General features: G+C 52.0%; 1 protein-coding gene across 7 annotated transcripts; it reads left to right on the top strand.

Annotated features, from left to right (window-relative positions):
• The first annotated feature begins 9,309 nt into the window (after positions 1-9,309).
• On the top strand, positions 9,310-16,742 carry KIF12 (kinesin family member 12). 7 transcript variants are annotated; one of them, XM_090274615.1, is made up of 18 exons: positions 9,310-9,435; positions 9,532-9,653; positions 9,944-10,009; positions 10,102-10,180; positions 10,322-10,449; positions 10,568-10,643; positions 10,949-11,083; positions 11,245-11,380; positions 12,144-12,512; positions 13,101-13,219; positions 13,302-13,406; positions 13,991-14,256; positions 14,447-14,533; positions 14,922-15,012; positions 15,087-15,191; positions 15,704-15,804; positions 15,895-16,013; positions 16,319-16,742. In XM_090274615.1, the coding sequence occupies exons 4-18, from the start codon at positions 10,112-10,114 to the stop codon at positions 16,456-16,458; spliced, it is 2,046 nt and encodes a 681-aa protein (XP_090130741.1). In that variant the 5' UTR covers positions 9,310-9,435; positions 9,532-9,653; positions 9,944-10,009; positions 10,102-10,111; the 3' UTR covers positions 16,459-16,742. The 7 variants fall into 7 exon arrangements, with proteins under 7 accessions (XP_090130741.1, XP_090130740.1, XP_090130737.1 ...); XM_090274614.1 differs by having other exon boundaries at positions 9,513-9,653; XM_090274616.1 differs by lacking the exons at positions 9,310-9,435; positions 9,532-9,653 and adding an exon at positions 9,706-9,871 and having other exon boundaries at positions 12,144-12,235; positions 12,356-12,512.
• The last annotated feature ends 10,930 nt before the right edge of the window (positions 16,743-27,672 follow it).

The following is a 27,672-nucleotide window of genomic DNA, read 5'->3' as shown; positions in this document are numbered from 1 at the left end:
ACCACAGGGGCTGAGGTGGCTGGGCAGAGCAGGGCAGGAGGGCTGTCCCAGGAGAGGCCTCTTGGATTCTTCCAGAGGGGAGGCTCCTACTTTCAGGCTTCAGGGAGTAGGATGGGTTGGTTTAAACCATGGACTTGCCACTGATTCCCCAGGAGACCTTCAAAAGCTGCTTTAACAACTTAAGCTCAATTTCTTTATCTATGCAACGGAGTTGATCACTCCCTCTAAGGGTTATCGCGAAAATGAAATTACATGACAAATGTGTGAGCTTTGTAAACTGTAAAGTGCAAGGCACACGGAAGAGTTTGTGCTGGGGGTGAACATTTCATGTTGTATTCAAGGTCATGAAAAGACAGTTCTGGCATACAGTCCCAACTCTATCTCTGGGTAGATCACAGCACTTCTGAGAGTCTCAGTTTCCCCAGCTGTAACGTCTGTATCCTTCAACCTACCTCAGAGGGTTGTTATTAGAATCCAATTAATCTAAGCCACATATGTATTGAGCACCTTCTATATAGAAGTGCTCATGACACTCTAGAAATCCTGCAAAAGGTAGATCTCCTTTCCTTCTTCAATTTCAGGAAGCCCTTTTCTGAAGACTCAAGATAAGCCAAGGATGTACGTATTCAGGAAACCAGACAAAGGATAGAGGCGGGGTAGGATTCTAGATCTCAGACCTGGCCCCCATTAGTCACATTGCTGCTTGAGATCCTGCTTCAGTCTCTTACAATCCTTGTGGCTTTAGGCAAGTTACTTACCTCCTGGAAGCCTCAATGTCCCCACCCATAAAGTAGGGAGAATACTAATACCACAGAAGACTGCTGCCATGATTAAATTACATCAGTTGATAGTGCTTAGCTCAGTCCCTGGCCCATTATGTATTGGGTTGGCCAAAAAGTTCATTTGTTTTTTTTTTCTGTAAAATGGCTCTGGTAGCGCTTAGTTGTCTCTAACTTCATTTGAAACAATTTTGTTAGATTGTATTATGACAGCTGTCATATCAGTGTGCATTTTTTAAAAAATTATCAAAATTGGTGAATTTTTGTGTAGCCATTTAAATATTAAAGATGGAAGAAGATATGCAACATTTTGGGCATATTATGCTTTATTACTTCAAGAAAGGTAGAAGGGCAAGTGAAACAGAAAAATGTTTTGTGCAGTGTCTGGAGAAGGTGCTGTGACTGATTGAATGTGTCAGAAGTGATTTGCAAAGTTTCTTGGTACTATTGACATTGTGGCCAAATAATTCTTTGCTGTGGGGCTGTTTTATGCATTGGGAGATGTTTAGCAGCACCCCTGGCCTCTGCCCACTAGAGGTAAATAGCAGGGGGTAGCTGACATACTCAAAATATCAAATCAATAAAGTTATTGGTGAAAATGAAAAATGTGTCTTTATTTTACAGCAAAAACTAAAAGGACTTTTTGGCCAACCTACTATAACTGATGATGTGTGCTGCTACGAGTAGTAGCAGTAAATAAGTAGTTCATCATTGTAGTGGTATCAGTGGTAAAAGGCTAGTAGTATAATAACTAGTAGTAATAGTAATGGTAAGGGTATTAGTAGTCTAAGTTACATTAGTAATAGTAATAGAGGTACTACTCAAAGCACTGGTGGTGGTAGTCATAGTAAGAAGTACTAGTAGTAATGGAATGGTAGGGTACTGGTGGTAGTCATAGTACAAGTACTAGTTGTAACAATAAACAGTGGTGGTGAAGCTAGAAAAGTCTGCGTTTGTGCTGCCTGTCACTACCAGAACCAGTAAGTAGAGACAAGGATGGAATCTTTATGGCCGTTTTATTCAGATGTCAGTGATCTGAGAAGAGGGTGGGTTATGGACCCTAAAATCCATCTTAACATCTCATCTCAGGCTAACCTTTTCATAGGGAGAAGGAAAAGTTAGGTAAGGGGTTTGGAAGAGGTTAATCAGATAAGAGTTGCAGTCCAGCAGCAACTTTCCTGGTACTCATCAGCTTCAGAACTTATCAAACCCTGCATTTGTCACATTGTTAAAAATATATTTTATTGATTATGCTATTACAGTTGTCCCAATTTTTCCCCCTTTGCCTCTCTCTGCCCAGTACCCCCACTCCCTCCAGCAATTCCCCACTTAGTTCATGTCCATGGGTCATTCATATAAGTTCTTTGGCTTCTCCATTTCCTGTACTATTCTTAACAGCCCCCTATTTCATACCTACCAGTTATGCTTCTTAATCCCAGAAACTTTTCCCCCATTCTACCCCTTCCCCCTCCCAGCTGATAACCCTCCAATTCACAACTATCAACAACTGAATCTAAAAAACAAACTAAGTAAACAACCAGAACTATACTTGTCACATTTTGATGAGAAAAAATGTTTGAGCACTCAGCGCTTGCTCGGGACTCGTCCCGCCTGCTAGAACTTGTATGTATGAGTCACGAGGACGCCCTGCAAGGGAGAATGCTTCATCATCCGTCGCTTGTTTAACGAGGAGTACTGGGAGTACGAGGTACCACTGTTTATTTCTTTATCTGCTGATCAATAATTCTCTATCTCAGTCATAGACTTCCCTCTCTGGAACACAATGGCTCCAATACTATCTCAATGGCTTACAGACCCATTGGGGCACAAAGGTTGAATTGCTTGTTGAATCGCTTGAACCTATCAGCTATAACCGAAGCTAAAATCTTTAACTCTTGAGTTCCCCTATCAGTAGCTATAGTAATAGTAGCAGACGTACTAGTATGATAGTGGCAATAGCAGTGGGGAGAGGTAAGGCTGAGAAAATCCAGCCCCTTTTAGTTCTGGGGAGAGGACACAAGGGCCCAGCTGATGGAAATTGGAAAGGAGACAGGTCCAGATAGATGGGGTTGAAATGAAGGGTGCAGAGCCCTAGAAATGGGTGCTAATCAAATCCTTGTGGGCTTGGTGAGAGAAATAACTCTCTTAGGGACAGAGTCCTGGGGTTGTGGGGCTGTGTCTCCCTCTCAATTTCTCCCAGGGAGACAGGGACAAGGTTTTATCCCAGAAATCCCAGAAATCTGGAGTAGGCAGGGTCTTAGGCGCCTCTGGCCCCCATCCTCCTCATTCACATTTGGGAACACTGAGGTTCCAGGTGTGGGTGGATGCGAGGTGGTCTCCACTGGGTAACAGCTGGCAGACGTGCTTCCCGCTGTTCTCTGGGGACCAGCTCAGAGGGTGTGGGCTGCTGTGGAAGTCCCAGCCCTGTGTTCCAGGCCCTTAGCTGCCTGAGGGGCGAGTCAGCAGTGGGGCCTGGACCCCACCCAGGCCCCAGGGACTCAGTCTCCTCGTTGCCGATGAGGTAGGTGGGTTTTCCTCAGAGGAATCAGAATAATCTCAGGAGGGGGGTCCGGGGCATCCAAGACTCTGCTCCTCCAGAAGAGTGAGTAAAGACAAGTTCCTACACAGGATCATTCCCCAGGCCTTTGTGGAAGCTTCTGGATTTGGGCAGTTTGGGGTATGATAGCACCAGTGTTCCTGGCATTCTATCCCACCAAGCAACAGTTTGCTTTTCAACTTGTCCCACCTCTGGGCCTTTGCTTATGCTGTTCCCTTTGCCTGAAATGTCCTTCTCCCTTGTTCCTGACTCAATTTCTTCCCAACTTTTAAAACCTGTCTTAATGCCACCTTCTCCAGGAAGCCTTCCCAGATTCTCCAGCCCTTGGTCTCCGGCCAGAATTTCCTTTCCTCACCTGTGCTCCCACAGCATTTGGTTTCAACTGCTACAAGTAGTTCATTTTAACAGAAATGCCCTTATCTATTGACTAGTCACTACCTTCAGAGAGCTTAGAGTTCTCTGAGACAGACAGATATTCCTGCCTCCACACCACAACTCAGCCAAATAGATTAATGTCATGGGGCTGGTACGTGTGGGAAGGTGTAGTTCCCCAGAGGAGGGTTTCCTTCTCAACCCAGGAGGGCCTCCTGGGAGAGGATGTAACCCAGTAGATTGTTAGTACCCAGTTTGTGACCCAGAACATAGTGGGTGCTTTGGTGTGCTTAATCACCATTCTAATTGAATGCGCAACTGCTTCTCCCCATTGGACACCTGTGTGGAGGAAAACCAGAAGGGAAGGAAAATCTGGAAAACTCCTAATGGATCCCATGGTCCCTCCAGGCAGGGCCTCTGTGCAGTTCTGCCCTCTTCAACCTGTGATATCTCAGTGGATCCCAAGCTAGAAATGAACAGAGGGCCTCCGGGGATCACAGTGAGAAGGTTCATCAGAAGGGTGATGTACTAGAAAAAGCAGATGGAAGGTCTCAAAATGCCCATCAAGATCTAAGAAATCACTATGAGAATACAGCCCCAGTCACACACTGGGTCAGATGAGTTTGGTCATCATCAAGAAAAATGGAAAGCCGAAGTTGTCAACCCTGGTGGTGCAACAGATCCATCTGGGGAGCTTTAAAACACTGATGCCCTGGCCCCACCCCCAAACCAATTAATCAGAATCTCTGGAGGCAGGGTCTGGAGTCCCCCACCCCCCACCCCCAGCCCCATGATCCTGATGCCAGAGATGGAACACCACTGCCTTAAAGTATCACTCAACGTTCCCCTGGGAAGAGGGCAAGGCAGTGTGAAAGCCGAGATGGGAGCACGTTTCAACAGAGATGGTTAAACTAAGGCAAGTGTGCATTTGAAAGGCCAACTTCAGTTACCCAAGTTCGGCTTTGCAGAAACAACTCACAGGAAAGGGCTGCAGACTGTGGAGGACGGAACACAAGTTTTGGCGACGGTCAGATTCTCACATCACTTAGTAGGTGCGTGACCTTGGGCAAGTTACTGATCATCTCTGAGCCTCAGTTCTGTTATCTGTAAAATGGAGACACTAGTAGTGCCAGTCTCAGGGGGTTGCCTTAAAAGTTAATTTTAAAAAAGTAGAAGAAGTGTTCAAGTATTCAATAACTATTAATTCCCATCCTTCTGACTCAGAAGGTCCTAGACACATGAGACATCATTGTGCAAGAGGGCCCTTCAAGCCCCTTAACATTCTTACACATTAACATTATTGTGTTTAGAGAAAACTACCCACCTCATAGCTAAGTCATTCTGGGATGAACAGTGGGGGTAGACTGACTCAGGGGAAGGCTGCTTATGTTTTTAGGGAGAAGAGCTGAGATCCTGGCAACAGTAGGGAGTTTCAACAACCCTGAGTCCTTTGATTTCACAACCAGCCATAGATGCTCATCTTCACCAAAAGATGAACGTGGCTTCAGGGTGTCTCATTTCCTCTTGCAGGGACCTTTCTGCCTTCAGCAGACATACAGACAGTCAGTGGGTGTGCCTTTGTGCTGGGCCCTGAGCTGGACCTTGGGAGATGATCTTTACCTTCAGAAAGCTCCTCGTGGAGCAGGAAGCCTGTGATGACGCCAGTACCCACCAGACGAAGCAGAGAAGCGTCGTGAGGCTGCAGAGGAGAGGAGCCAGGCACTTAGGGGAAAGAGTGGCCCAGGAATGCCAAGGGGTAACTGCGATTCTCTCCACTTCTTCCTAAAATCACTGCTCTTCACCATGAATGCCAGTGCTGCTCCAGCCTGCACTGCCCTTCCTTTTAGTCTTCCCATCTGTAAAATGGGGGCAGGGGACCCGAGAGAAGTAAATTCAATGATCCCCTGTGGTCCCTGCTTTGGAGCATTTTGTGAAATGAGTCTTATGGCCTACATTCACATTTTAATGAATGATTACAACAAGCTTTCTTTGGAAAATTTCACAACTGGCCTTGCATCCATCTGGCTTTTTCTCTACCAGAGGGTACAATTGGAACAATGCAAGATGAGAGCCATGTGATAAAAGGAGGACTGCCTTCCCACCACCACCCCACCGCCCCACCTCGATCTCTTTCCCACCTCAGTTCAATGCAGGGCTGTCTGGCAGGGTGAGACCCCGACTCATGTGGGAGCTTGGCAGGGGCCGGGAAAGTGTCACCAGCTTCTGGGTACATTGGAAAGTCTCTTTGTGGCAGGGGCTGATGCTCTCCTTGATAAATGAATCCCTGAAGGGGTCCTTACATCATGAAGTCAAGTGTTTGTGGTTAGCCTTGAGAGGAGAAAGGGAGGGGAAATGGCAGCCTGGGAGAGATCACCAGCCTCCCTTCTTCCTTCCTGGGTCCTTCTCTTCTCCAGCTAACATTCGCTGCGCTCCTACTGTGTGCAGGAGCTCAGAGACTGCAGGGAGGAAGCCCAATCTAGTGTGTTCAGTACTTAACCCAGGGTCATCAGTACTGTCTGTGGGGACAAACACAACTCCAACCTGATTTGGTGGGAAGGAGGTGACAGACAAGACTTTCTAGGGAAAGGCTTGCAGGACAAGCGCACCAGGTAGAAGACAGTGCTCCTGGCAGAGGGAACAGCAGGAACAATTGTCTAGAGGAATCAAACAGAAAACCAGGAAGGTTTGGGGCTGGAGCAGAGGATACTGGGGTAAGGGGCAGTGGGTTGTGGAGAGGGACAAACAGAGGGGACAGCAGAAGATAGAGTCCAAATGACCTTTGGTCTCAGCAGGGGAGCTTGGTCTTTACTCTGAGGCCCCAGGGAGTCAGGGCAGGATTTTCCCAGGGAGAATGGCTGGATTGAAGGGAGGAGCGGATTGAAGGGGTTGGACTCAGGAGCAGGAGCGTGTATGGGAGGGTCCCCTAATTGCTCAACGTTGCTTTTATTCACTCCCTCAAGGAGCATTACTTGAAGGCTTGCTCATCCCTCTCCACAACATCAGACTGGTTAGCCCCTGCACAGTGCCCAAGCTCAGAAAAAAATGGATGGGAAGAGCGTGGCTGCGCTTGACAAAGCCTCCTTTGTGATGAGCCCCAGCCCATGGTGGCGCGGTGCTCTGCTGCCCTCTAGCGAGGCCTGGGGATGCAGCCCTGCAGGGTCCAGCCAGCTTCTAAATTCTGAGTTTCCCCAAATGCCCCTTCCCTCTGTCCCTCCATGGGGCACCTGCTGTTCTTGACTAAAGGGTGCAATCTTGGAATAGAGGACAGGCTCAGAACATCCAGTATTGTACACATTCTGACGCAGGCTGGAAGCCTGGTGCAAAAGTCCCTACAAACAGCCCATCACACCCCAACATGCACATATCTTGTCTCCACACTTTTCTCAAAATCCCTCTGGCGTGGCTCCTCTCAGTGCCCTTGGAGGTGGACAGCAACCTGATTAAACCAACGCACACTGAGATGGGAATGCCTGATAGTCCTTAACCCTTTTAAGGGCATTTGAAGTAGCAACTCTTTGCTTACTGCGTTCACAACTGAAAGAGGCAGCCTGTCATCGCAGACAGCACCAGGACTTAGAGCTCAGACTTCCGGTTCATACCCCTCAGTTCTTCCATGCGCAGGTGCTTTCTCCATAGACAGCCTCCCCTGCCTACCTGTTTTCTTGTTGTTTTTTTCATCTGAAAAACGGGAGTAGTAATTCTTGTCCTAGGATTAAAAAATATATAACAGATTAAGGAACTTCAGAGGTGAAAGGAATTTTGCAGAACATCTAGGGATTTTTATTTTGCCTTAAAAAAAAAAGATATTATTTATTTATTTTTAGAGAAAGGGGAAGGGAGGGAGAAAGAGAAGGAGAGAAACATCAATGTGTGAGAGAATCATCCGTCTAGAGTAACTGGGGGCCTGGCCCACAACGCAGGCAGGTGCCCTGACCGGGAACCAAACCGGCAACCTTTTGGTGTGTGGGATGATGCCCAACACACTGAACCACACAGGTCAGGGCTTTATTTTGGCTTTTAGAGAAATCTTTACAATTTATGAATCACTTTCAAGTACAAACTCTTAGACTTATGGTAGAGTTGTAGCCCAATAAACTCATAGTAAGTTGAAAATATCGTCGTCGTCGGCAGCCGTCCGTCTCGAGAGACGATGGTGTAGCTTCTTAAGAGTCTATCTGCACCGCCGAGAATGGTTGTGCAGTCCGACTCGGGAGTGACATGGTATCTGTCTCCTCCCATGTTGAATCGACATCTTACGATGACGCTGGAGTGTCCTCTCCAGTGAAGCTGAAGCTACAGAGCCTGGGCAGGGTGATATGGAGGGTCTGCTGTTGCCCATGCAGCAGACCCCCCCTCTCTTCGCAGCTGAAGGATCCAAGGGAAAGACGGAGTCAATACAGCTTGGCTTCAGGTGCGCCGCAGGAGTTGCCGGTGTTGACTACAACGTCAAACCGCCTTAGGGACTCCGGCTCCGGATTTTCTGTCGGGGTTTACTCCCTTAGCCTTTCCCCTGAAGAGGTATGCCGCAAGGCAGCGGAGGTTTTTTGGAGTCAGAGTTTTCCTTCTCTGATGTGCCCTGACTGGAAGATCGAACCAGCGACACTTAGCTCGCAGGCCGACGCTCAATCCACTGAGCCAAACCAGCCAGGTTATTTAATACTACACACAGACTATCGGTTGTATACCCTTGTGATCCTTTGGCTGACTGGGAACTCCACTCACTGCTGCTGCCCAACATCATGAGAAAGAATCCTACTGCATATCACTAGTCTGGGAAAAGATTAGAATGCAAAATTCAAAGTATGGTTTCTACTGAGTGCTTATTGCTTTTGCACTATCATAAAGTAAAAAAATCCTAAGCTGAACCATTGTATGTCAGGGACTGCCTTTCTGTACCTTGTCTCGTTGAAATTTCAGAACAGTCCTGGCAGGTGTGCCTCAGTGGATTGAGTGCCGGCCTGTGAACCAAAAGGTCGCCGGTTTGATTCCCAGTCAGGGCACATGCCCAGGTTTCAAGGCATGTCCCCAACTGGGTGTGTGAGAGGCAACCATACATTGATGTTTCTTTCCCTCTCTTTCTCCTTCCCTTCCCCTCTCTCTAGAAATAAATAAATAAAACATTTTAAAAAGAAAAAAAGAAAAGAAAACTCAGAACAACTACGCAAAATCATAAATCTCTTTTTACAGGAAGGAAACAGGTTAAGAAAAGGGAAATGACTTGCCCCAGGGACTCAGGTATGTTAGTGGCAGAGCCAGGGACAAGTCCCTCTTTGCTCAACCTTACCCTCCCTATTAGATCCTTCCTGCTAGAAAGCCATATAACCACTCACCAGCGACCCTCACCTCCCTGCCCTTACAGGCCTCTGAACTACCCCCAAAGCCCCTGCACACTAGATTGTACTTACCTAACTCCCTAGCAAGACTACAGGATTCCTCTGCCCAGCGCTCAGAACACTCACCGACACCTTTGCGGGTTTCATAAGCCAGACCAGGAGAGAGTTAAACAATAGTCCTGGCCTTGGGTCAGCCTTGGTATTGGAGAAACAGGTGGCCCAATGTTTAACCAGGCACTTTGGGGCCTTCTGTCAACTCAGTCAAGAACTTAATCCAGTCCTGTCTTCCTAGAGCTGAGACCTGGTCCCTCCCACCCCTAAAGCCCCGGGATTCAAAGAAGCTGGAGCTGCTAGGGACGGGGGAAGGGGAGAGGAAGATCACAAAACTGGAGAAGTATGTGGAGGGAGTAGGGAGAGCCTGGTCCATGCTCTGCTCAGGCTTCCTGTTTGCCCTTCCAATTCCTGCCTCAGTATCCTCATCTGTACACAGAGGAGACTGGTCTACGTGGTCCCTCCTGATGGGAGTGGGTAAGAGCAAGGGATCTTCAGACTCCAGAACCCCCTAGCTAGGGGTCCCGAGCTTGGGAAAGACTTTCTCCACGAGAGGTGAGGGTAGGTAAATCTTTAACTAGCGGGCCCTGGGCAGGCCCAAGCCTTTCCGGATGGATGACTGCCTGGGAAGGGGGGATGGGCGTGGGGATGTAGGGAGTGTATAGCCAGTCCCCGTGTGGTGGAAAAGGGAGGGCAGCCGGAAAGAAAAGGAACAAGACTCGGGAAGAGCTAACTCTGTGAGCAAAGCAGGATATGGAGGAACGCGGATCCCCCGATGGGTAAGCAGAGATTCTGGGAGGTTGGAGGAGCCGCTGGGTACAGGGATGGTTTAACTCCCCTTGCTGCCACAGGGACCCCGCGCGGAGCCTGGAGCAGGGGCCTGAGGGGCCGGAAACGCCCATCCAAGTGGTGCTCAGGTGGGTGTGGGTTAGCTAAGATGTGCCCAGAGAGAGGAAGGGACCGATGGAGGCATCGGGATGGACCATCCACCGTCCCGTTGGACCCCCAGGGTGCGTCCCATGAGCGCTGCCGAGTTGCGTCGAGGGGAACAGAGCGTGCTGCACTGCACAGGGACCAGGACTCTGCAGGTGAGGAACCCCTCCCACCCCCGCCCCGCACCCCAGCCCCTAAAACCTACGGGAGAGCGCCTCATCCCTACCCCCAGGAAACTATGTTCAGGCCCCGCCCTCCTTGGGCCACGCCCCCTGCTCCACTGCCCCCTCCCTCAGGTGAGCCCCCCGGGCGGGGGCCCCGAAGTGGCGTTCCGCTTCGGGGCGGTGCTGGACGGGGCGCGCACGCAGGAGGATGTGTTCCGGGCGTGCGGCGTGCGGCGACTCGGGGAGCTGGCGTTGCGCGGGTGAGTGAGGCCCTGGGGGTGCTCCGCAGCCCTGCACCGCCCCGACGCACCCCCGTTCCCCCACGCGCCGCACCCCTCCGGCTGCCCGGATCCAGCCGCATACCGTTGCCTCCCGCAGCTTCTCCTGCACCGTCTTCACCTTCGGCCAGACCGGCTCCGGGAAGACCTACACCCTGACAGGGCCTCCTCCCCAGGTGGGTTGAGCGCAAGAAGAGCCCCCCCAATGTCACGTCAGTGGGGAGCTACCGAAGGCGCGGACAACGCCCGGTGGGAAGGGCTTTGAACAGTGTAGCTCAGCCCGTGCGTTTGCAGACAGGGAGTCTGAAGCCCAGCGAGGTGAAGGGACTTGTCCTTTTACTGACTAGTTCTCATCTGTAAAACGGAAGTGATAGACTGAGAATTAAAGATGTTATATGGGAACATGGCGTTGTTCTAGGGACATAGTAACCAAGGGCGCTGGAAAAGGTAGTTATTACTGTGGCAATGCTTCCACCCCCAGGGAGAGGGGGTGTCCGTCCCGCCCAGCCTGGCTGGCATCATGCAGAGGACCTTCACCTGGCTGTTAGACCGTGTGCAGCACCTGGGTGCCCCTGTCATTCTCCGCGCCTCCTATCTAGAGATCTACAATGAGCAGGTGGGCGACTGGCATGAATGGAGACCGCGCAATTCAATGGAAGCCTTCCTTCCCAAGGAGCTTGGGTCAGGCGCAGCATAGATGGGGGTACTATTGTCGGTAAGGTCTGGGCGTGGGTGGACTTGGGGCCCCTTCTCTCACCCTCCACCCTCATCTCCCAGGTCCGGGACTTGCTGAGCCTGGGGTCTCCCCGGCCTCTCCCTGTTCGCTGGAACAAGACCCGGGGCTTCTATGTGGAGCAGCTGCGGGTGGTGGAGTTTGGGAGTCTGGGGGCCCTGATGGAACTTCTGCAAATGGGTGCGTCCAACTTCAGGGGAGCTTTGGGGTACAGGGAAGCCCGTCCCTCTACTGTTCACTGAATGCACTCCGGGACCCTAGCTGGAGCTTGTGCGAGGTCAGAGCCAGCAAAACAACAATGCAGACGCTGCACCAGGATGGTCCCCCAGAGCTGCTGCTTCTGCCTTCCACACTCTTTCTGGGCCCACCCCTCTTTCGAGCCCAGAACCTCTGCCTCAGTCAGGCCTCTTTTTTGCTCCATAGAGAGGTCTTTCCACCTCATGGCTCCCCACTTCCCATCTGTGCTTTTCCGTGCAGTAAACCACAGCCCTTTCCCCCTCTAGACCCTGCAGAGCTTTCCAGTGTCCTGAGGGCCAAGGTCATCACTCTCAGCCTAGCTTATAGGGCTCCTCTGTTCCAGTCTTATTAATTCATCCAATATTTATTGAGCACCCACCCTGTGACAGGTATTGGGGATATTGAGAATCTGGGCTCTTGCCCAGCCCGGCGTTATGCCAGCTGATCTCTCTGCTCCCTCTCCCTCCTTCCAGACAGCACTATGAGGGATGTTTATCGAATGTAAATCAGACTGACATTCTTCTGCTCATTTCTTTCTGGCTCCCCCTGCCACACACTTGTTGGTGCGAGAGGCAGACCCCATGTCACATTCTTTCTGCTGTGCCTTGCACCAGCTGGGCCCTCCCTCACCAGGATGCCTCTGCCCCTTTTCCGTCCCTGGTGACCGCCTGCTCTTGCCACCAGCTCCTGTCGCTTTTCCCTCCAGGTCTTAGCCGTCGAAGGAGCTCGGCTCACACCCTGAACCAGGCTTCCAGCCGCAGCCATGCCCTGCTCACACTCTATATCAGCCGCCAAACTGTGAGCGCCCACCGCGGGGAAGGAGCTGGCCCAGGGTCCGCCTCTGCATGCGTAAACTACGTGGGTGTGCACAGGAAGTCATGGTGGAAACCAGGTCCTCATCAAGCCCTGATCCCCCAGTCCCAGCAGATGCCTCCTGTGGATCCTGGGGAACACCCTGTTGGTGGGAAGCTGTGCTTTGTAGACCTGGCTGGCAGTGAGAAGGTGGCGGCCACAGGGTCCCATGGGGAACTGATGCTCGAGGCCAACAGCATCAACCGCAGCCTGCTGGCCCTGGGTGAGGCCTGGGGTCCGGGTCCGGCTTCCTGAGCCCCTTCTCTTGCCTGAGCTGTAGCTGTCCATGAAGTGGGGATGGGGGGAGAGAATAAGAAGAGTAATGGGACCAGAGGGGTCGTAGTGCATGAGAGCTGTGAGCCGGGAGCCACAGGCCTCCTTCTGGCCTCAGCTTGCGGCTGGCTTGTGCCTCCCCTCTTAGAACCTTGTTGATGAGTCTAGAAATCTCATAAACTTTATTCTACAAGAGTAAAGCTACATTCTAACTTCAGAGGTAGACACACTCAAGTGCAGAGGATGAGCCCACAGACAATCAGCCTGTCCCTTGTGCAGGTGGGAAGGCTGAGGCTCAGTGAGGGGAAGGGGCCTGACCTGTCTTCCCACCTCTACCCCAGAGGCCGTGCATGGGGAGATGCTCAGGGAGCTCCTCTTCATTCAGCCCACTTGTCAGACATTTCCAGAGCCCCTCTTGAGCGCCGTGCCCTTTGTTGGGCATTGGGGGTGTGGGTGGAGGTAACCTGCTCTGCACAGACCAGCCGTGTATCTTTGGGCCAGGGGTGTGACCTTGCTGGGCCTTGCTCTCCTCTCCCAGGTCACTGCATCTCCCTGCTGCTGGACCCACGGCGGAAGCAAAGCCACATCCCCTTTCGAGACAGCAAGCTCACCAAGCTGCTGGCAGACTCATTGGGGGGGCGCGGGGTCACTCTCATGGTACCCGAGGGGTGCTGGCAGGGAAGAGTGGGGCCTGAGGAAGGGGCTCCCAGAGAGGAAAGCTCAGGATCCTCCTCCCCAGGTGGCCTGCGTGTCCCCCTCTGCCCAGTGCCTTCCTGAGACTCTGAGCACCCTGCGATACGCCAGCCGAGCTCAGAGGGTCGTCACTCGGCCACCGGCCCCCAAGGTGAATGGGGGGAGACACAGGCAGAGGGACAGCAGAGGCAATGGTAGGGACAGCAGAGGCAATGGTTGGGCCAGACAGTAGTTGGAGCCTGAGTTGGTGTCATGGTTGAAATCTGGGATAGAGTCTGAGTTAGGGTTAGAGCTGAAATCCTGATAATGGGGTGGGGTCAGGGTCATGGGCAGAGTCATGGCAGGTCTAAGGTTGGAATCTGATTTGGGATATGATTCAGGGTCTTGTCTGGATCCCAGCTGGTATCATGATTAAGTTTGAGTTGAGGTGGGGTCTGACGTGGAGCCTTGTTTGGGGTCCGACTCTGAACTGAGGTTTGAACAGAACTGCGTTTGGGTTGAACTTGGAGCAGGGTCCAGCTTGGAGTGGGCCCTGCAGGCATGCAGCTGAGGTGAGGCCGTAGGCACTTTGATGCAACTAGCACAAGGTGCCCCCTCCAGGTGGATGTAGCCTGCGCCAGGGCGCAGGGCTGGTGGGTGAAGCATGGGCTGGTGGTGAGGCTCTCGTCACTCCTCACTCCTGGAAGCCCTTGTTGCACAACCAAAAACGGCAGCGCTGGGCCCCTCTCTCTGCAGTCCCCTTTGGCAAAGCAGCCCCAGTGTTTGGAGACTGAGATATTGCAGCTCCAGGAGGAGAACCGTCTTCTACGGTCCCAGCTGGGCCAGATGGACCTCAAGGGTACGAGCTCCCTGGGGGTGCGGCGGGATGTCTGGGCTTCTGTGGATCCAGCCGTCGCCCCCTTCCCTGCAGTCTCCGGATTCAGTGGCACCCGAGCGGCCTGGGCGCAGCAGAACCTCTACGGCATGCTCCAGGAGTTCCTGCTGGAGAACGAGAGGCTCAGGTAGGGCCCAGCCGCGGACTCGGGGCCTGCCCCTCACTGCTGGGCTGCCGCCGCCAAGCTGCCTCCCCGGTCCCTGACTTCCTCTGGCCCCATCTGCCTGCTGGGGTTCATACTACAGGGCAATGCGGGGCTGACTGGTACCCCCACCAGCCCTGCTTCCCGTCCCTGTCCTGGAATCTGTTCTTCCCAGGAGAGAAAAGAGCCAGCTGCAGAGTAGCCGGGACCTGGCCCGGGATGAACAGCGTGTCCTGGCCCAGCAGGTCCGCGAGCTGGAGCAGTGAGTACGGCCGCCAGCCCAGAGACAGGCGTTGGGACAGCGGGCAGGTGGGGAAGGGGTTCGTTAATGGAATGGTTAAGAGTCTGACCTCTGGGTCGAGACCACCTGGGTTCAAATCCAGCTCTGCCACCTACTCACTGTGTGACCTTGGGTGAGTCATGGAATCTCTCACGGCCTGGGTTTCCTCATCTGTAAAATGGAGATGATACAGTGCTCACCTTACAGGCTTGTTTTAAAGATCAGATCAAATGAATTCACAGAGAAAAGCATTGCAAACAGTGCCTGGCACGCAGTCAGTGCCCCAGAAGTGTTCGTTAAAACGGGATGTGGGGGCCAGCCTGGTGGTGGGGTTGAGGGCTACAAGCACAGACTCCACTGTTCTTCCCAGGCGCCTCCTCTCTGCCTGCTACCTCCACCGGCCCGGCCTCAGCCCCGCCCCACCATGTTCCTGTGTGATGGTGCCAGCTTCCTCCTGCCATGTGAGTCTCTACCCAGCCTGAATGGGGGCCAAGGGGCAGGGACAACAGAGAGCCTCTGACATGCCCTCTTGCAGGCCTTGCCACCCCTGTGCTCCTGCCCCTGCTGCCACCTCTGTCCTCTGTGCCGTGCACCGCTGGCCCACTGGGCCTGCCCACGGAGGGAGCTCCACCTGCCCCAGGTAGGAAAGACCAAAGCAGGGGTGAGGAAGTCGAGGCAAGCTGGAGACCTTGATCTAGGGGGTCAGTTCAGGAGGCTCCAGAGCTCCAGGGCCTCCAGGGTCCCAGGCTGGGTCATGGGGGCAAGTGGTTGGCTTTGGGCTCCTGCTCAGGGTTGGAATCACTCTTTACCTCGCCTCCTGCTCCTCCCCACCCTGCCTTCGTTTGGGAACTCACTCTGCCACTTGGTTACTGATTCCCTCACTTAGATACTACTCACGTGTGCATTGCTCATTCATGTGCCGCTCACTCGCTCACGGACTCCCCTACGCTCTTTGATACAGACCGGACAAGGTCCCTGCCCTCAGGGCGTTCCTAGTCTCCAGAGCGTACATTACCAGGGCCACCTGCCGCCCACAGAAAAAGTGACCAATACCCCGCCCCTTTATGTCCATCTGACATTCCTGGGGCCCCAGGGAAGTGGGGCACAGAGAGGACTGAGGTCATCCAATGTCAGCTCTGGTCTTTCCTGCAGGTGTTTGGCCCTAAGGCCCCAGATGGCGTGACCCTGTCTGCCCGGCCCCCTCCCTGGGGACCCCCAAGCAGCCCTGGCTCTGCCAAGTGCCCAAGAGAAAGGTGGGCCCAGGCCTGGAAAACTGGGGAGGGGGAGGAGGAGGCCTGGACACTCGAAGGCTCACCTCCACCACCTGACTCACCCTGGCCCAGGAGTCACAGCGACTGGACTCAGACCCGAGTCCTGGCAGAGATACTTACGGAGGAGGAGGTGGTACCTTCTGCACCGCCCCTGCCCATGGGGCCCCCGAACACGTCGCCAGTGCTGAGAGGTGAAGAAGGGAAAGAGGGAGGAGCCCCTGGTGTTTTCTGTGATCTTAGGCCAGAATCCACTCTTTCCAGACCTTAGTCTTTCCATTTCTGAATCAGGTGTTGAGTAAGTAGTTCCTAAGACCTTTCTAGTTTCCAAACTTGGAATTCTCTTCCTAGGGTCACCTTCATGCCCACATGTATACCAGAGCCTGTGGTGTATGTGGGAGGCAGGGGCAAAGGGGTCCCACCGGAGGCTTCCCCAGGGGATGTTGGGACCTGATGAGCCCAGGATAGTGCAGTCCTTAAGTCTCACCATGTCCCTCAGGCGGGACCACAGTTCCAAACCTGGCCCGGAGACTGGAGGCCCTCAGGGACCAGATCAGCAGCTCCCTGCGACGTGGCCGGAGCCAGCCGCCCCCCCGTGAGAGCACACAGAACCCTAGCCGAGTCCTCCCACCCTGCTGAGAACAAAATGGAAGCCCAGAGACCACCATGTGATCTTGGGCTGGGCTCTTGGCTCTGAAGCTTCAGTCTCCTCATCTATTAAATGACGGTAGCAACTGCTGGTCCATTCTACAGTCTAGCTGGGCAAGGACAGTTCCTGGGGGCCAGGAGGTGAAGGCTGGAGGGCAGGTTTAGGGAGCAAAGGGAGGGTGCCACCCCAGACAACGAGCAATGAGACTGGGTTCAGGAGAAACCAGGTAGCATGTGATGAAAGATGCATACCAATAAAGAGGCCTCAGTTCCAAGTCTGCTTCATCGTATCCTTCAGTTGTCACTTCCCATGGGGACATCCCAGAGGGAGGGAGTTCTTGGGCGACTGTGAGGAAGAGCAGGCAAGGACTCTTGGCAGAAGTGTGTGTCCCCTTCTGATCAGGAATATTCCAGGTTTCTATCTCCTTTCATGTATTACATGCATTTTAATTGAGCAACAATTCTGTGCCGCTGGGACATCATGGGGAAAACGAATGCTGAGCAGCTCCAGGAAGGAGACCTAAAGAAAATTGATTTGGCCTCCACCTGGGCAGGTGGTAGACTGAGGGGCATGCTTCTCCGTGCCAGCTTCATGTGGCCTTGCGCTGGAAGGAGCATGAGCCCCAAGTTCTGATGTCACAGACCTGCTCCGAGACCCTGGGCAAGCCTTGGCACCCTCCCCAGACCACTTTCTGGTTTCAGTCAGTTAATTGGGGACATGGCTCCCTGTCCCGTTGAGCTCTGATGAGGATCAGGGAGGTGAGGAATCTCAGGATTCCGGGTACAGTGCCCAGTAGGCTGCAGACGGTCTATAATTAAGGCAAAGTCCAGATGTGACATGAGAAATTGGGGGTGCCCTTGAAAGCTCTCATTACAAAAAGAACCACAAGGCTAACCTAACTTTCCCATTTTGTAGTTAGAGAAACTTGAGTCCCAGATGGCTCATTCCCTTGTTAGTTCATACATTTACTCATTCAAAAACGCCACTGGTACCAACGGCATATCAAGGTGATGGAAAGACTGGCAAGGAACAAGCCGGCTTTGCCCAGGGAGCTCACACTTTGGTGGGGGACACAAACAGACATTTACAACCTCACACATGTGCTTTGAAGGAGAAGCCAGAGTACCAGAGTTGCAGAGGAGATTCCCCAATTGGCAATTGTTGAAGGGAAGGTTTGACAAAGAGCTATGACTAAGGCTCAGAAGGTGAACAGCAGCTGGCCCAGGCAGGTGGAGGGCTGTGGAGCAAAGGCCCGGGCACCTTGAGGTTCCAGAGGTGGAAGTGCATGGCCTTGTGGGCCACATCCGGACTTTGGGCTTGTTCTGAGGGCAAAGGGGAGCTGCAGAGGGGTCTTGATAAGTCACCACCTTAGATTTGCATTTAGCTCACACCAGCCACTGTGGCAGGTGGGCTGATGGGTGAGGGTGAGCTGGTGGCAGGAGGACCAGTAAAATGACCAGTGTGGGGAGGTGATAAAGTTCTTCAACCGAAAGTACCTGAGCCAGGCCTCAGGTTGGAATCTGCTGAGACTTGGACCCTGGGCTCTGCCCTGAGCAGGCCACCCTCGGTCACGGGCTTGGGAGCACTGGGAGGAGCAGGGAGCCTGGAGATGCCTATGGGGAGGGAGTCGCAGTCATCATTGGAACAGCTCAGACTTCCTCACAGGCCTGGCCTGAGGAAATCAAGTCCCGTTGCTCCCACCCCACTGCCCAGTGCAAGCCCAAGCAAGAAAAGGCCTAGTGCTTTCCTACCCGCCACACTAGAAAATAGCCCTGGGGATGTTTCCTAATTATGCCCTCCTATCCCCAGAGGAGTGAGGACCCACAGATAAAGACAAGGTGCATCACAGTTAAACCTGAGCATGCTGTGTGACTTGGGGAAGGTTACTTGGCCTCTCTGAGCCTTCCCCAATGCAGAGCCTCTGACTGAGATTCTCTCTGCAGGACAGGTCCCTGAAATGGGTGGCCAGGTTGGAGCCCCCAGCTGAAAGGCAAGGCTTGTGACTGAGCATCAGGGTGTTTAACAGTGGTGACAGTGGATAGCCAATGTCCACAGAGGCAGAGCCCAGGGATGTGGGGCAATGGGAGACACCACAGGCAGCTGGACCACACAAGTTCAAATACCAGCATTATCACTTATCTGTGAGTGATCCTGGGCAAGTAACTTAACTGATCTGAGCCTGAGTGGCCTTACCAGCAGAGTGGACACAATGATAGCCCCTCACAGGATGGCCACAAGGATTGACCCCACTGATATATGGAAAGACAATAGCACGAGGTTTTGGCTGTTGCAGATGAGTTGCCAAAAGCAACTTGTAGTCAACATGACAATTAGATGGAATCAACAATCTGGGTTTAAAAAAAAAAAAAATTCAACACATATTTTTTGAGAACCCACTTTGAGCCAGCACTGAAGACAGCAGAAACATCCTTTCCCTTGTGGAAGACAGACAAAAAGCAAGAAAGTGGATAAAATACGTGGGAAGTCAGATAGTGATAAATTCCACAGAGCAAAATACACTGGGGAGGTCCATCTGCCAGTGCAGGTGCAGTTCTAAATCGGGGACAGGGAAGGTCTCATGCAGATGACACCAGTACAGAGACCTGAAGGAGGGAGGAGGGTGAGCCTGATTCGTGCCATAAAGTCACTTCTCTACTCTAGGTAATCTTGAGGCCACTTCAGCTTGGGTGGCGCTGCAGGTTGGAGCCTGGGTTCCTGCCCTGCCAGAGCCCTGATCTCACTCACTGCATGATGGCCCTGTGTTTACTGGGAGGTCTGCAGCTTCCAGCAGGGGTGACTCCTGGCTCTGAGCGTGAGACTTTCCTTCGCTGCCTTGGGAGGTTGAACAGGGACCACCCAGGGGGACCCCGGCTGTTGCTGGTTCATTTGTGTTTGGATGATCCCTTCTCCCACTGGAGCCAGCCACAATTTTCCAGTTCCTTCGTTCCACCTCAGCAAGCCCCCACTTACTTTCCCAGAGACAGACACGGGGCTTAAGGGGCTAGGTCTCAGCTCCCATCTCACGAGCTGTGTGTCCATCTCCCAGGCAGCAACCTCACTCTAGAACTGCTGCTGGTCCAGAATCCATGAGCACCAGAGCAATTCCCTAGGACCCTGTAACACGTCTCCACATCCAGGGGTCGTTACTGAGAACTAGTGAATTGCAGAGGACACTTCTGGAACCCTGAAAGGTATGGGCGTTCCCCAGAATGCTGGAATTTGGGGGCACTTCTTTGGCCCCATGAAATAAGGTAGCACTCCAGAACAGTCAAACTTAGAACATTGTCTCTGGTACCTCAGAACATTAGAATTGGCGGCAGCACTTGGAAATCCTGAAATACCTGAGGGATTTCCCAGAATCCCAAGTCCCTAAAAGATCTCTGAAAATTTAAAACATTGTATAGAAGTTGGGAGGGATTATCTGGGATCTTCGGCAGGGAGTGGGGATGTTCACCAGAGCTCAGAAGGGTCATCCGTAGCTTCTAGGATGCTGACAAGTCTACGGAGTGAGTAAGCTGTATGTCTAGAACCCTGTTTGAGTTTTCCAGACCCTTGGGGATCCCAACTCCTAGCCAATGCACGATGGATTGTAGGGCAGCACAAGCTTCAGGAAGGGCACTCCTGGGGATACTTGCTTTTAAAAGGCTATGAGGTCTCATCTGGGCAACCAGCCCCGCGATAGACTCCCAATGGGTCAAGTCAATGTGCAAGTTTGTGAAGATCCTTCTGCCAAGAACATCCTGCTCCCGTCTCTCTGTCTGCTTTGGCCACATCAGCCTTCTCGCACACCCAGATGTGCCTGGCTTTCTCTCACTCAGGGTCTTTCTTCCCTTTGTCTAGTGACACATTTGCCCCCAATTCATACTTATTTAATGTTATACACAACAGGGTCATTTCAACTGCTTTGAAGGGTATTTTGTGTTCTTTTAAAGGATTTTTTCCATTTCCATCTTCTTACCGAGCTTCCAAAAACTCATCTTCCTTTATTTTAAGCAAACCAATAGGTGAGGACAGGTGGGGCAGGTAGGGGTGGTCTTGCTATGAAATAAGGAGCAGAAGCTACTGGAACTTGGAGGCTGGTTCGTGCTGTAGTTGGAGACCAGGACTGGAGTCAGGAGACCCGGGTTCTAAACATGCTACGATAGCCCTACTATGTGAGCTAGACAAGCTCCTAGCCCATCTACATGGGCTGGCCTTCAAGGAAGTTGGGCAGAGGGGTCTTTCATAAGAACCTTTACTTAGTTCATGGCTCTGATCATGCCGTCTCTCACCCACCACGCATTTACTAAGTCCCTACCTGAAGGCCAGGCCTGCTGGACTAGGCATGGAGGACACTAGCCTGACCAGTTCCCAACAAGCTTCCAGACAATCGGGGGGGGTGGGGGGGGAGGACTATAAAAGTGACGACTGCTAGCAATGGAATAAATGATAATTATCAAATTTATGTGGTGCCAAGCATTGTTCCCAGTATTTGCCATGTATAAGGTTATCATAACAACTCTGTGACGTAAGTACTACTATAATCTTCATGTTGCAGCTAGGAAACCAAGGCAAGAAGAGGTTCTGGAATTTTCCAAGGTTATTCAGTTAGAAGAGGGCAGAAGTGGGATTTATACTGGAGTCATCTGGCTCCTAAATACATGTTCTCAACCACAGGGTCAAGTGCCACCCAGTAGGACCACAGAGGAAGGGCAAATAGAGGAGCAGTTTCTGTCCAGCTCAGGAACCTCTGAGCCCATGGAGCAGCCTCCCTGAAGAAATCAATCTCCATGCAAGCCCAGCACAACCCAGCAAAGCCAAGCCCTGCAGAGGTCTTTGATGAAGCAGAAGAAGGGACTTCTCAAGGTCTTTTCCGTCCCCAGAGGAACCCTCACCAACCCCAAAGATAAAGGAATTCTTTACAAACTACCCAGTAAAGCAGGATTCTGGGAAGCTTGTGCTGGAAACAAGAGGATTAGAAATGAACCCCTACGGCCTAGCCCTTGCGTGGTGGATGAGGCCCTGGGTGGAGATCTGGGTGAAATCCAGGCTACAGAATCTTGGGCATACTCACTCCCTCTCTCAGCCTGCCCAGCATATAGCTATGGGAGCTTGGGCAAGGTAGTTAAGGTCTCTGAACCTCTGTCTCCTCCTCTGCAAAATAGGGATAAGTTTGGTTTACCCTGTGAGAGGTTAATATGCACTCATAGGGGATGATGTGAAAATTGAAAAAGTGGATCCATATAAACTATTTAGGACAGGGCCTGGCATGCAGTCAGTGCTATATAAGTGCTACTTATTATTACTGTTTTTTAATGCTACTAATGGATACTCAACACAGACATTCTACCATTCCTTTACTCACAGGAGAGGAATTGCATTCATATCTAGACTCCAGTTATACAGACTCATAAACTTGTTGACATCCAGCTCTGCTGACTTCTTCCTTCAAGGATTCTTCCAGGGACAGAAGTGCCCATTTGGGACTCTCACCCAATGAAAGAGCTGGGGAAGAGTTTCTGCTTCCCTTCCAGGGCAGCTGATTGGGAGACATTCATTTGTCTTCATTGAAAAAAAGGCCAAAGAGTCTAGCTTGCCTTGTGGTTTCAGAAAAGAGCTATTTTAGTCCCTCCCAGGACACTGGGTGATGTCAGCTCAGTCAGCCAGGAGTCAGGCTGGCCCCTGGAGGTACTGCTTTAATAGACAGATGAGACCAACCCGAGAACAGGAAATGCATGCGTCCTCTTCCTGGATGCAGACACGCCTTTGGAAGTTTATTCCTTTGGGAGCCCTTTCTTCAGGGGTGCAAAGGGAATGAGACCCTGGGCCACAAGCTCTGTCCCCTGGGCAGCCAGATCTCAAGAACACAGCTCCAAAGTCTCACTTTTTGCTTCTCCAGGCTCAGCCACCCACTCTCACAATCAGGAAGCTAAATTGACAATACCCAAGGGCACCGCCACCCAGGGGTAGCATTTACTGTTTGTTTGCTAGGCTTTCTCCAAAGACCAAGAACATGACATGCTTCTCATAATTTCATTCTTCTGCACCCCTTTGAGCTTGTTTTAACCCCATTTAACAGAGGAAAATACTCAGGTTCAGAGAGAGGGAGTAACTTAATTAAAATCAAATAGGCAGGAAGGGGTCATGGCCATGACTGGAAACCAGGTCTGTCTGGGTGCAAAGTCAGCTGCTTAACCATCCCTCTGGGAGATGAAGCCTTGAGAATCTTCCCAGATACACAGACTAATTCAAAATCGATGACACAAGGAAACCCACCATGGAGCAAGGGCTCTTTGCTTTTTCAATGGCATCATTCATTGTATCAGTCACTCAGTCACTGATTATTATTAAGGACTTGGGGAGGGGTCAACCTCCCAGTCTCTCTCAGCTGTCTTCTAGTTGGGTTGTCCTTATCAGGGTCTGACCTCACAGTTCAAAGTCAGTCAATTAGCCTGTGTTCACTGAGCAGCTACTATGTGCCCAGCACAGTGCTAGCCCCAAGGAGGAAGAGAAGGGTCAGATTTCAGGGTGGCAGACACTGAGCATGCTCTTGACTGGGGAAGGGACATCCAGACCCACATAAGCCTGACTCCAGCTGTGAGGAGTTGGTGAAGGGGAAGAGCCCACCCTCTGCCCCAGGTCTCTGAAAATCCAGGGCCCAAGGTCCTATTGTTTATCAGGAACAGGCGCTCAGAGGTCAGCATTGTGACTTGGGTGGTAGGGAGACAGATGCAGAGCTACTCACTGGGTGCCATTTGACACTGCATCACCTGCTCTCTCAGCCTCAGTTTCCCCATCTGCAAAATATGACTGCCATCGTAGTAAAATGATAGAACCTTAATGGAAAGATTCAGTAAGACGTGCTTGAGGCGTGCTCAGCATGCGGTCTGGCACATCACACCTTAATTAGGTGATTATTCAGATTGCAGCCACCTTTCGTCTATAGCAGCAGTACCCAATTCTGGCTCACCGGGAGGCTCTCCCAGGGATCTCTTTTTAAAGAGGCCCCACCTGAGCATCCAGCTCTGTAGCTGGGGTGGGGATAAGCAAGGTAGAAGCTGGATGTTTGACACTCACCATTTTAAGTAGGCTACGGCACGGAGTCCTCTGGTCAAAACAGTTCTATGGGCCTTGCCAGTTCCGCGGTCCTTCGCCTTAGCCTCTGGCCCCTGGTCGGTTCTATGGATCTGTAAGGGAACCCGTGGTCTTTCGAGAAGTCCTCTGCTGCCCTCTAATGGACACGGGTGCTCATGCCTTTCTGCAGCCTCTATGGAGCTGGCCTGGTACTACAAGCTGTGCTAAGTGTCTGTGATGACATCGGTCCCTCCAGTGTGTACACTTGGGGAGCACTGTCACAAATGTCCCTCATTTGGTTCTTATTTAAGCTCTGTCAAGTGAGTTAGTACTATATTACCCCTGTTTGGAGGTCTCGATGAGGAAGGCAAGGCCAGAAAGGGAAGGACTGCCCCACGGTGACCCAGCAAGTTACAAGAACTGAGACCCAAGTCTCTGAATGGCCTCACTCTTTGAGACAAGGGTGGGGAATGAGAACCAAAGCCTAGAAATCACGGCGCAGTGAGGACACCTTCTCTCCCATCGCTGGTCATAGAGTCCTGGGTGCTCCCCACCTCCAGCTCAGCCACGAACGGACAGGCTTTGGCTCCAAGTCCAAGGGAGTGGGGCACAGTCGGGCACTTGGGGCAAAGCCCACAGCCGGACACTCCTCAGTGGGGAAAGAAGGTCCCTCTGCCATCCCCTTCTACCATTAGCAGAGGAAGGCCCGAACCTTGACCTTTGGTCTGAGTTCTGCCCAATGTCCTTGATGTCCCTTCTGGTCCAGTCACCAGCTCCTTCCGTGTCCTTGGAACGCTCCTAGGGCGTGGCTTCCTTGGGCTTCCTTCCCACTTCCACTGCCTCCTCATTGATTCCTCCTGCTTACAAATCTGCATGGCCCCTCACTTCTGAAAGCTGGCCAGTGCTCCTCGTACACCCCAGACAATGAGCAAGCCCCTTGGCCTGGTACTGGGCCAACTGCCAGGCTTCAGCCACACCCACAGCCTCGTCTTGCCATGCTCCTCTGTCCCCCAAGCTCCAGAACTATGGTTTTGGTCGGTTGGTTTTTGTATTCCAAATGGACTTCTTTCTGTCTCTCTCCCTCTCAGAGCCTCCTCTAAGCCTTTGCAGGTGCTACCCCTTCTGTCTGGAATACCCCCCCATGCACCCCATGCACTACTGTCTAGCTAACTCCCCCTCCTCGGGTTAGACTCCCCTCGCTGGCCTCCGCTTCCCACATCCCTGCAGTCGCCAGGCGGTCTAGTCATCTCCTCCCGCCTCCTTCGTGCCGCCTTGACCAGGAGTGAGGTGAGAGTCCTGTCAAGTTCTCCATCCTGTGCTCACCGACACACACCCAGTGTGTATTTGCTGAATGAATGAGTGGACGAATGAACACGTGATGGGGTGAAGTGGGGTGTTGGAAGTCAGGCTGGTCGGGCCCCCAGCTTGGCTACGCGCTGGATGGCCTTGAACAAATCCCATTCCCTCCTGGAGCCTGAGTTTTCTCGTGAAAATAAGGCCTCTCTTCCCCACTGCTCAGGGCACCTCTCAGGCTCTGAGGCCTCCTGTGAGGGGCACGCCCTTCCCTTCCCCTTGTAAATCATTCCAGAGCCTGGCCAGTTCCTGTGGACTCCTGGGTTCGTGGGTCCGCTAGGGGGCAGGGCGCTCAGACCCTCCATCTGCCACCCCAGTGTCCAGAGAGGGAAGAGGGCTCAGCCCCTCCTGACCACACTGCCAGCTGTGCATCTTGGTGTCCCTCCTGGGGTTAATTTTTAAAAAGCAGCTCAAAGTCCAGTGGGTCTTGGCAGAGTTTGCTCCCTCTGTTTGTGCTGGTTAATAATCTCAGAGAGCAAACATCCCTGGAGGCAGGAGAAGAAATCAACATCCTGGTCTGGCCTCTCCCATCCCCCAGGAGAGGCTGTGGGGCTGAATGAGCAGCCCTGTCCAAAGAGGCCCAGATTGTTCTTCAGGCTGTGGGCCTTGGGCTTCCCATGAGTCAGTGGGGTTGACAATCCTAATAATGCTGTGAAGATCAGAGGGGCCCTCACGCTACGCTGTAAGCAAGCTTCATAGGTGACTCTGTTCCTGTTAATGACCGTTGTTATTTTTTCATTCTTATCCTGGACCTGGTTTCTCCCAGGTCTATCACACAGGTAAAACAGTGGACTGTTACACACATGGCCTCACTGAACCCCTTGGCAGACAGAGTGGGGGCTTATCTTCCAGATGAGGAAAGTGGGCTTCAGAGAGAGAGTCATCCCAAAGTCACACAGAACAAGAAGCCAGGGCTTCTGGGTCTCCTCCTCAGTCCTCCTTTTAAATCACACTGCCTCCTCACTACCACCATTAACCAAACAGTAAAAGACTTTGAACAAGAGGGAAGATAATTGTCCCCAAAATATACCGATACGTCAACATGATTGCTGTGATTAAACCTGTAACATGACTTTGAGCTTCCTGGCAGCCAAAGCAAAAAGGAGGTGACATCAGTAGCCAAGATGTCAATGCAGGAGCAAAGGAAACACGCTCACTTATTATGATGAATAGAGACTCTCTGTTCCTGATACTGATGGAAGACAAGTGCGTTAAGGGGCTCCAACATGCCGTTTGTTGGTGCCACTATGTGGGGGGAAGTATGGATTCTCACATGAACAGGGGTCTTGCTTATGGAACCACCTGTCTGAAGGGGTCACTCCCAGCCATAGCAGGGAGGTTGCTATGTGTCTGGAATGTTTTATGCCAAGAGCAGGGAAGAAGTGAGGACAGCGGCCCTGACCGCCAGAGGAGCACATCATACAGAGAGCCTGCAGCACCCCTGGCAGGAGTTTGAGTTTTGGAGAAAAATAGACCTAGGTTTAAAATGTTTTCATTCAAATTTTTTAACGTAATGAATTCTGTATAGTTTCTCAAGGCTGCCATTAACAAAGTAGCACAACTTAGGTGGCTTAAAACAACAGAAGTTTATTCTGGAGGTTAGAAGTCTGACCCCAAGTTGTCAGCATGGCCACGTCTCTGCTGAAGGTTCTAGAGAAGAATCCTTCCTTGCCCCTTCCTGGCTTCTGGTGGCTGCCAGCAGCCCTTGGCCCTGGCTTACAGCTGCCTACCCCGGACTCTGCCTCTGTCTTCACCTGACCATCTTCCCTGTGTGTCCCTGTGTCTCTGTCTGAATCTCCCTCCTCTTTCTCTTAGAAAGACACCAGTTGTGGACTTAGGGCCCACCCTCATCCAGGATGGCCTCATCTTAACGAATTACATCTGCAAATAAGGTCACATACTGAGGTTCCGGGTGCATGGGAGTTTGGGGGACACTGTGCAACCCGCCACCAGCATATTCAGCTCTAACTATGTGCCAGATACTGTCCTCGTGCTTTATAAGTGTTAACTCCTTTAGCCCTCACAGCAATGATATGGACCTAGTAGTATCCCCATTTACAGATAAGGAAACCAAGGCACAGAGAGAGAAAGTCACTTGCTGAGGCTACACAGCTGGTGAGTGGTGCAGAAGGCAGTCTGGCTCTTGAGTCCTTGTTCTCAACCACAGCAGACACTGCCTTCCCCAGCAATGCCACTTAGCACATGTGAGATGCTGGGCAAGTCATTTACCTCTTGGAGACTCCAGTTCCCTGTCTGTAAGGGGGAAACTAGCTCCTAGGTTATGGGGCAGTTGTGGGTAGGTGTTTAAGTGCTAGAACATAGCTGGCACATAATAGGTGCTCAGTAAACAGGAGCTGTTATTATAATCATCACCATCATTATTTCTACTCTGATTTGCTGGGGCTATGGGAAACAAGTGGTGAGAAAAGGAACACTAGGGGCAAGATATTATAGACTTCCCTGTGGTCTCTGATAAGTTACTTCCTCTCCCCCCACCTCAGTTTTCTCATGTGAGAAATGAGCCCAATCGGGTTTATCCTCCTGACTCACAAGAGTGTGAGATGTAGGCACAATGACCCAGCAGGATAGGGCAGGGATATCTGTGCCCTGCATCCTCACATACTCCCATGACAGGTGAGTGTCTCTGAGGAAGCCTTTCTGGGGGTGAACGCAGCCTGGGCTGCATCTGGGCCCTTCCTACTCTGAAACAGACAGCCTGGCCCCTTCGGACCACTGACCCCAGCCAGGGCACTACAAGGGATCGATCAGACCTGGCCTTGAGGCCCTGATTGGTCCTG

Source organism: Furipterus horrens, unplaced genomic scaffold, assembly GCF_987537825.1.
Source record: "Furipterus horrens unplaced genomic scaffold, mFurHor1.1.pri manual_scaffold_4, whole genome shotgun sequence".
NCBI classification, from domain to species: domain Eukaryota; kingdom Metazoa; phylum Chordata; class Mammalia; order Chiroptera; family Furipteridae; genus Furipterus; species Furipterus horrens.
Note: the sequence above shows the minus strand (reverse complement) of the source record. Positions and strands in the feature narration are given on the sequence as shown.

Excerpts from the sequence above, each read along its gene's own strand:
- KIF12 (XM_090274611.1), top strand. The coding sequence starts at position 9,846 with ATGGAGGAACGCGGATCCCCCGATGG. Across the intron at positions 14,534-14,921 it reads CAGGTCCGCGAGCTGGAGCA|GCGCCTCCTCTCTGCCTGCT; the intron begins GTGAGTACGGCC and ends TGTTCTTCCCAG. Across the intron at positions 15,192-15,703 it reads GGGAGCTCCACCTGCCCCAG|GTGTTTGGCCCTAAGGCCCC; the intron begins GTAGGAAAGACC and ends TCTTTCCTGCAG.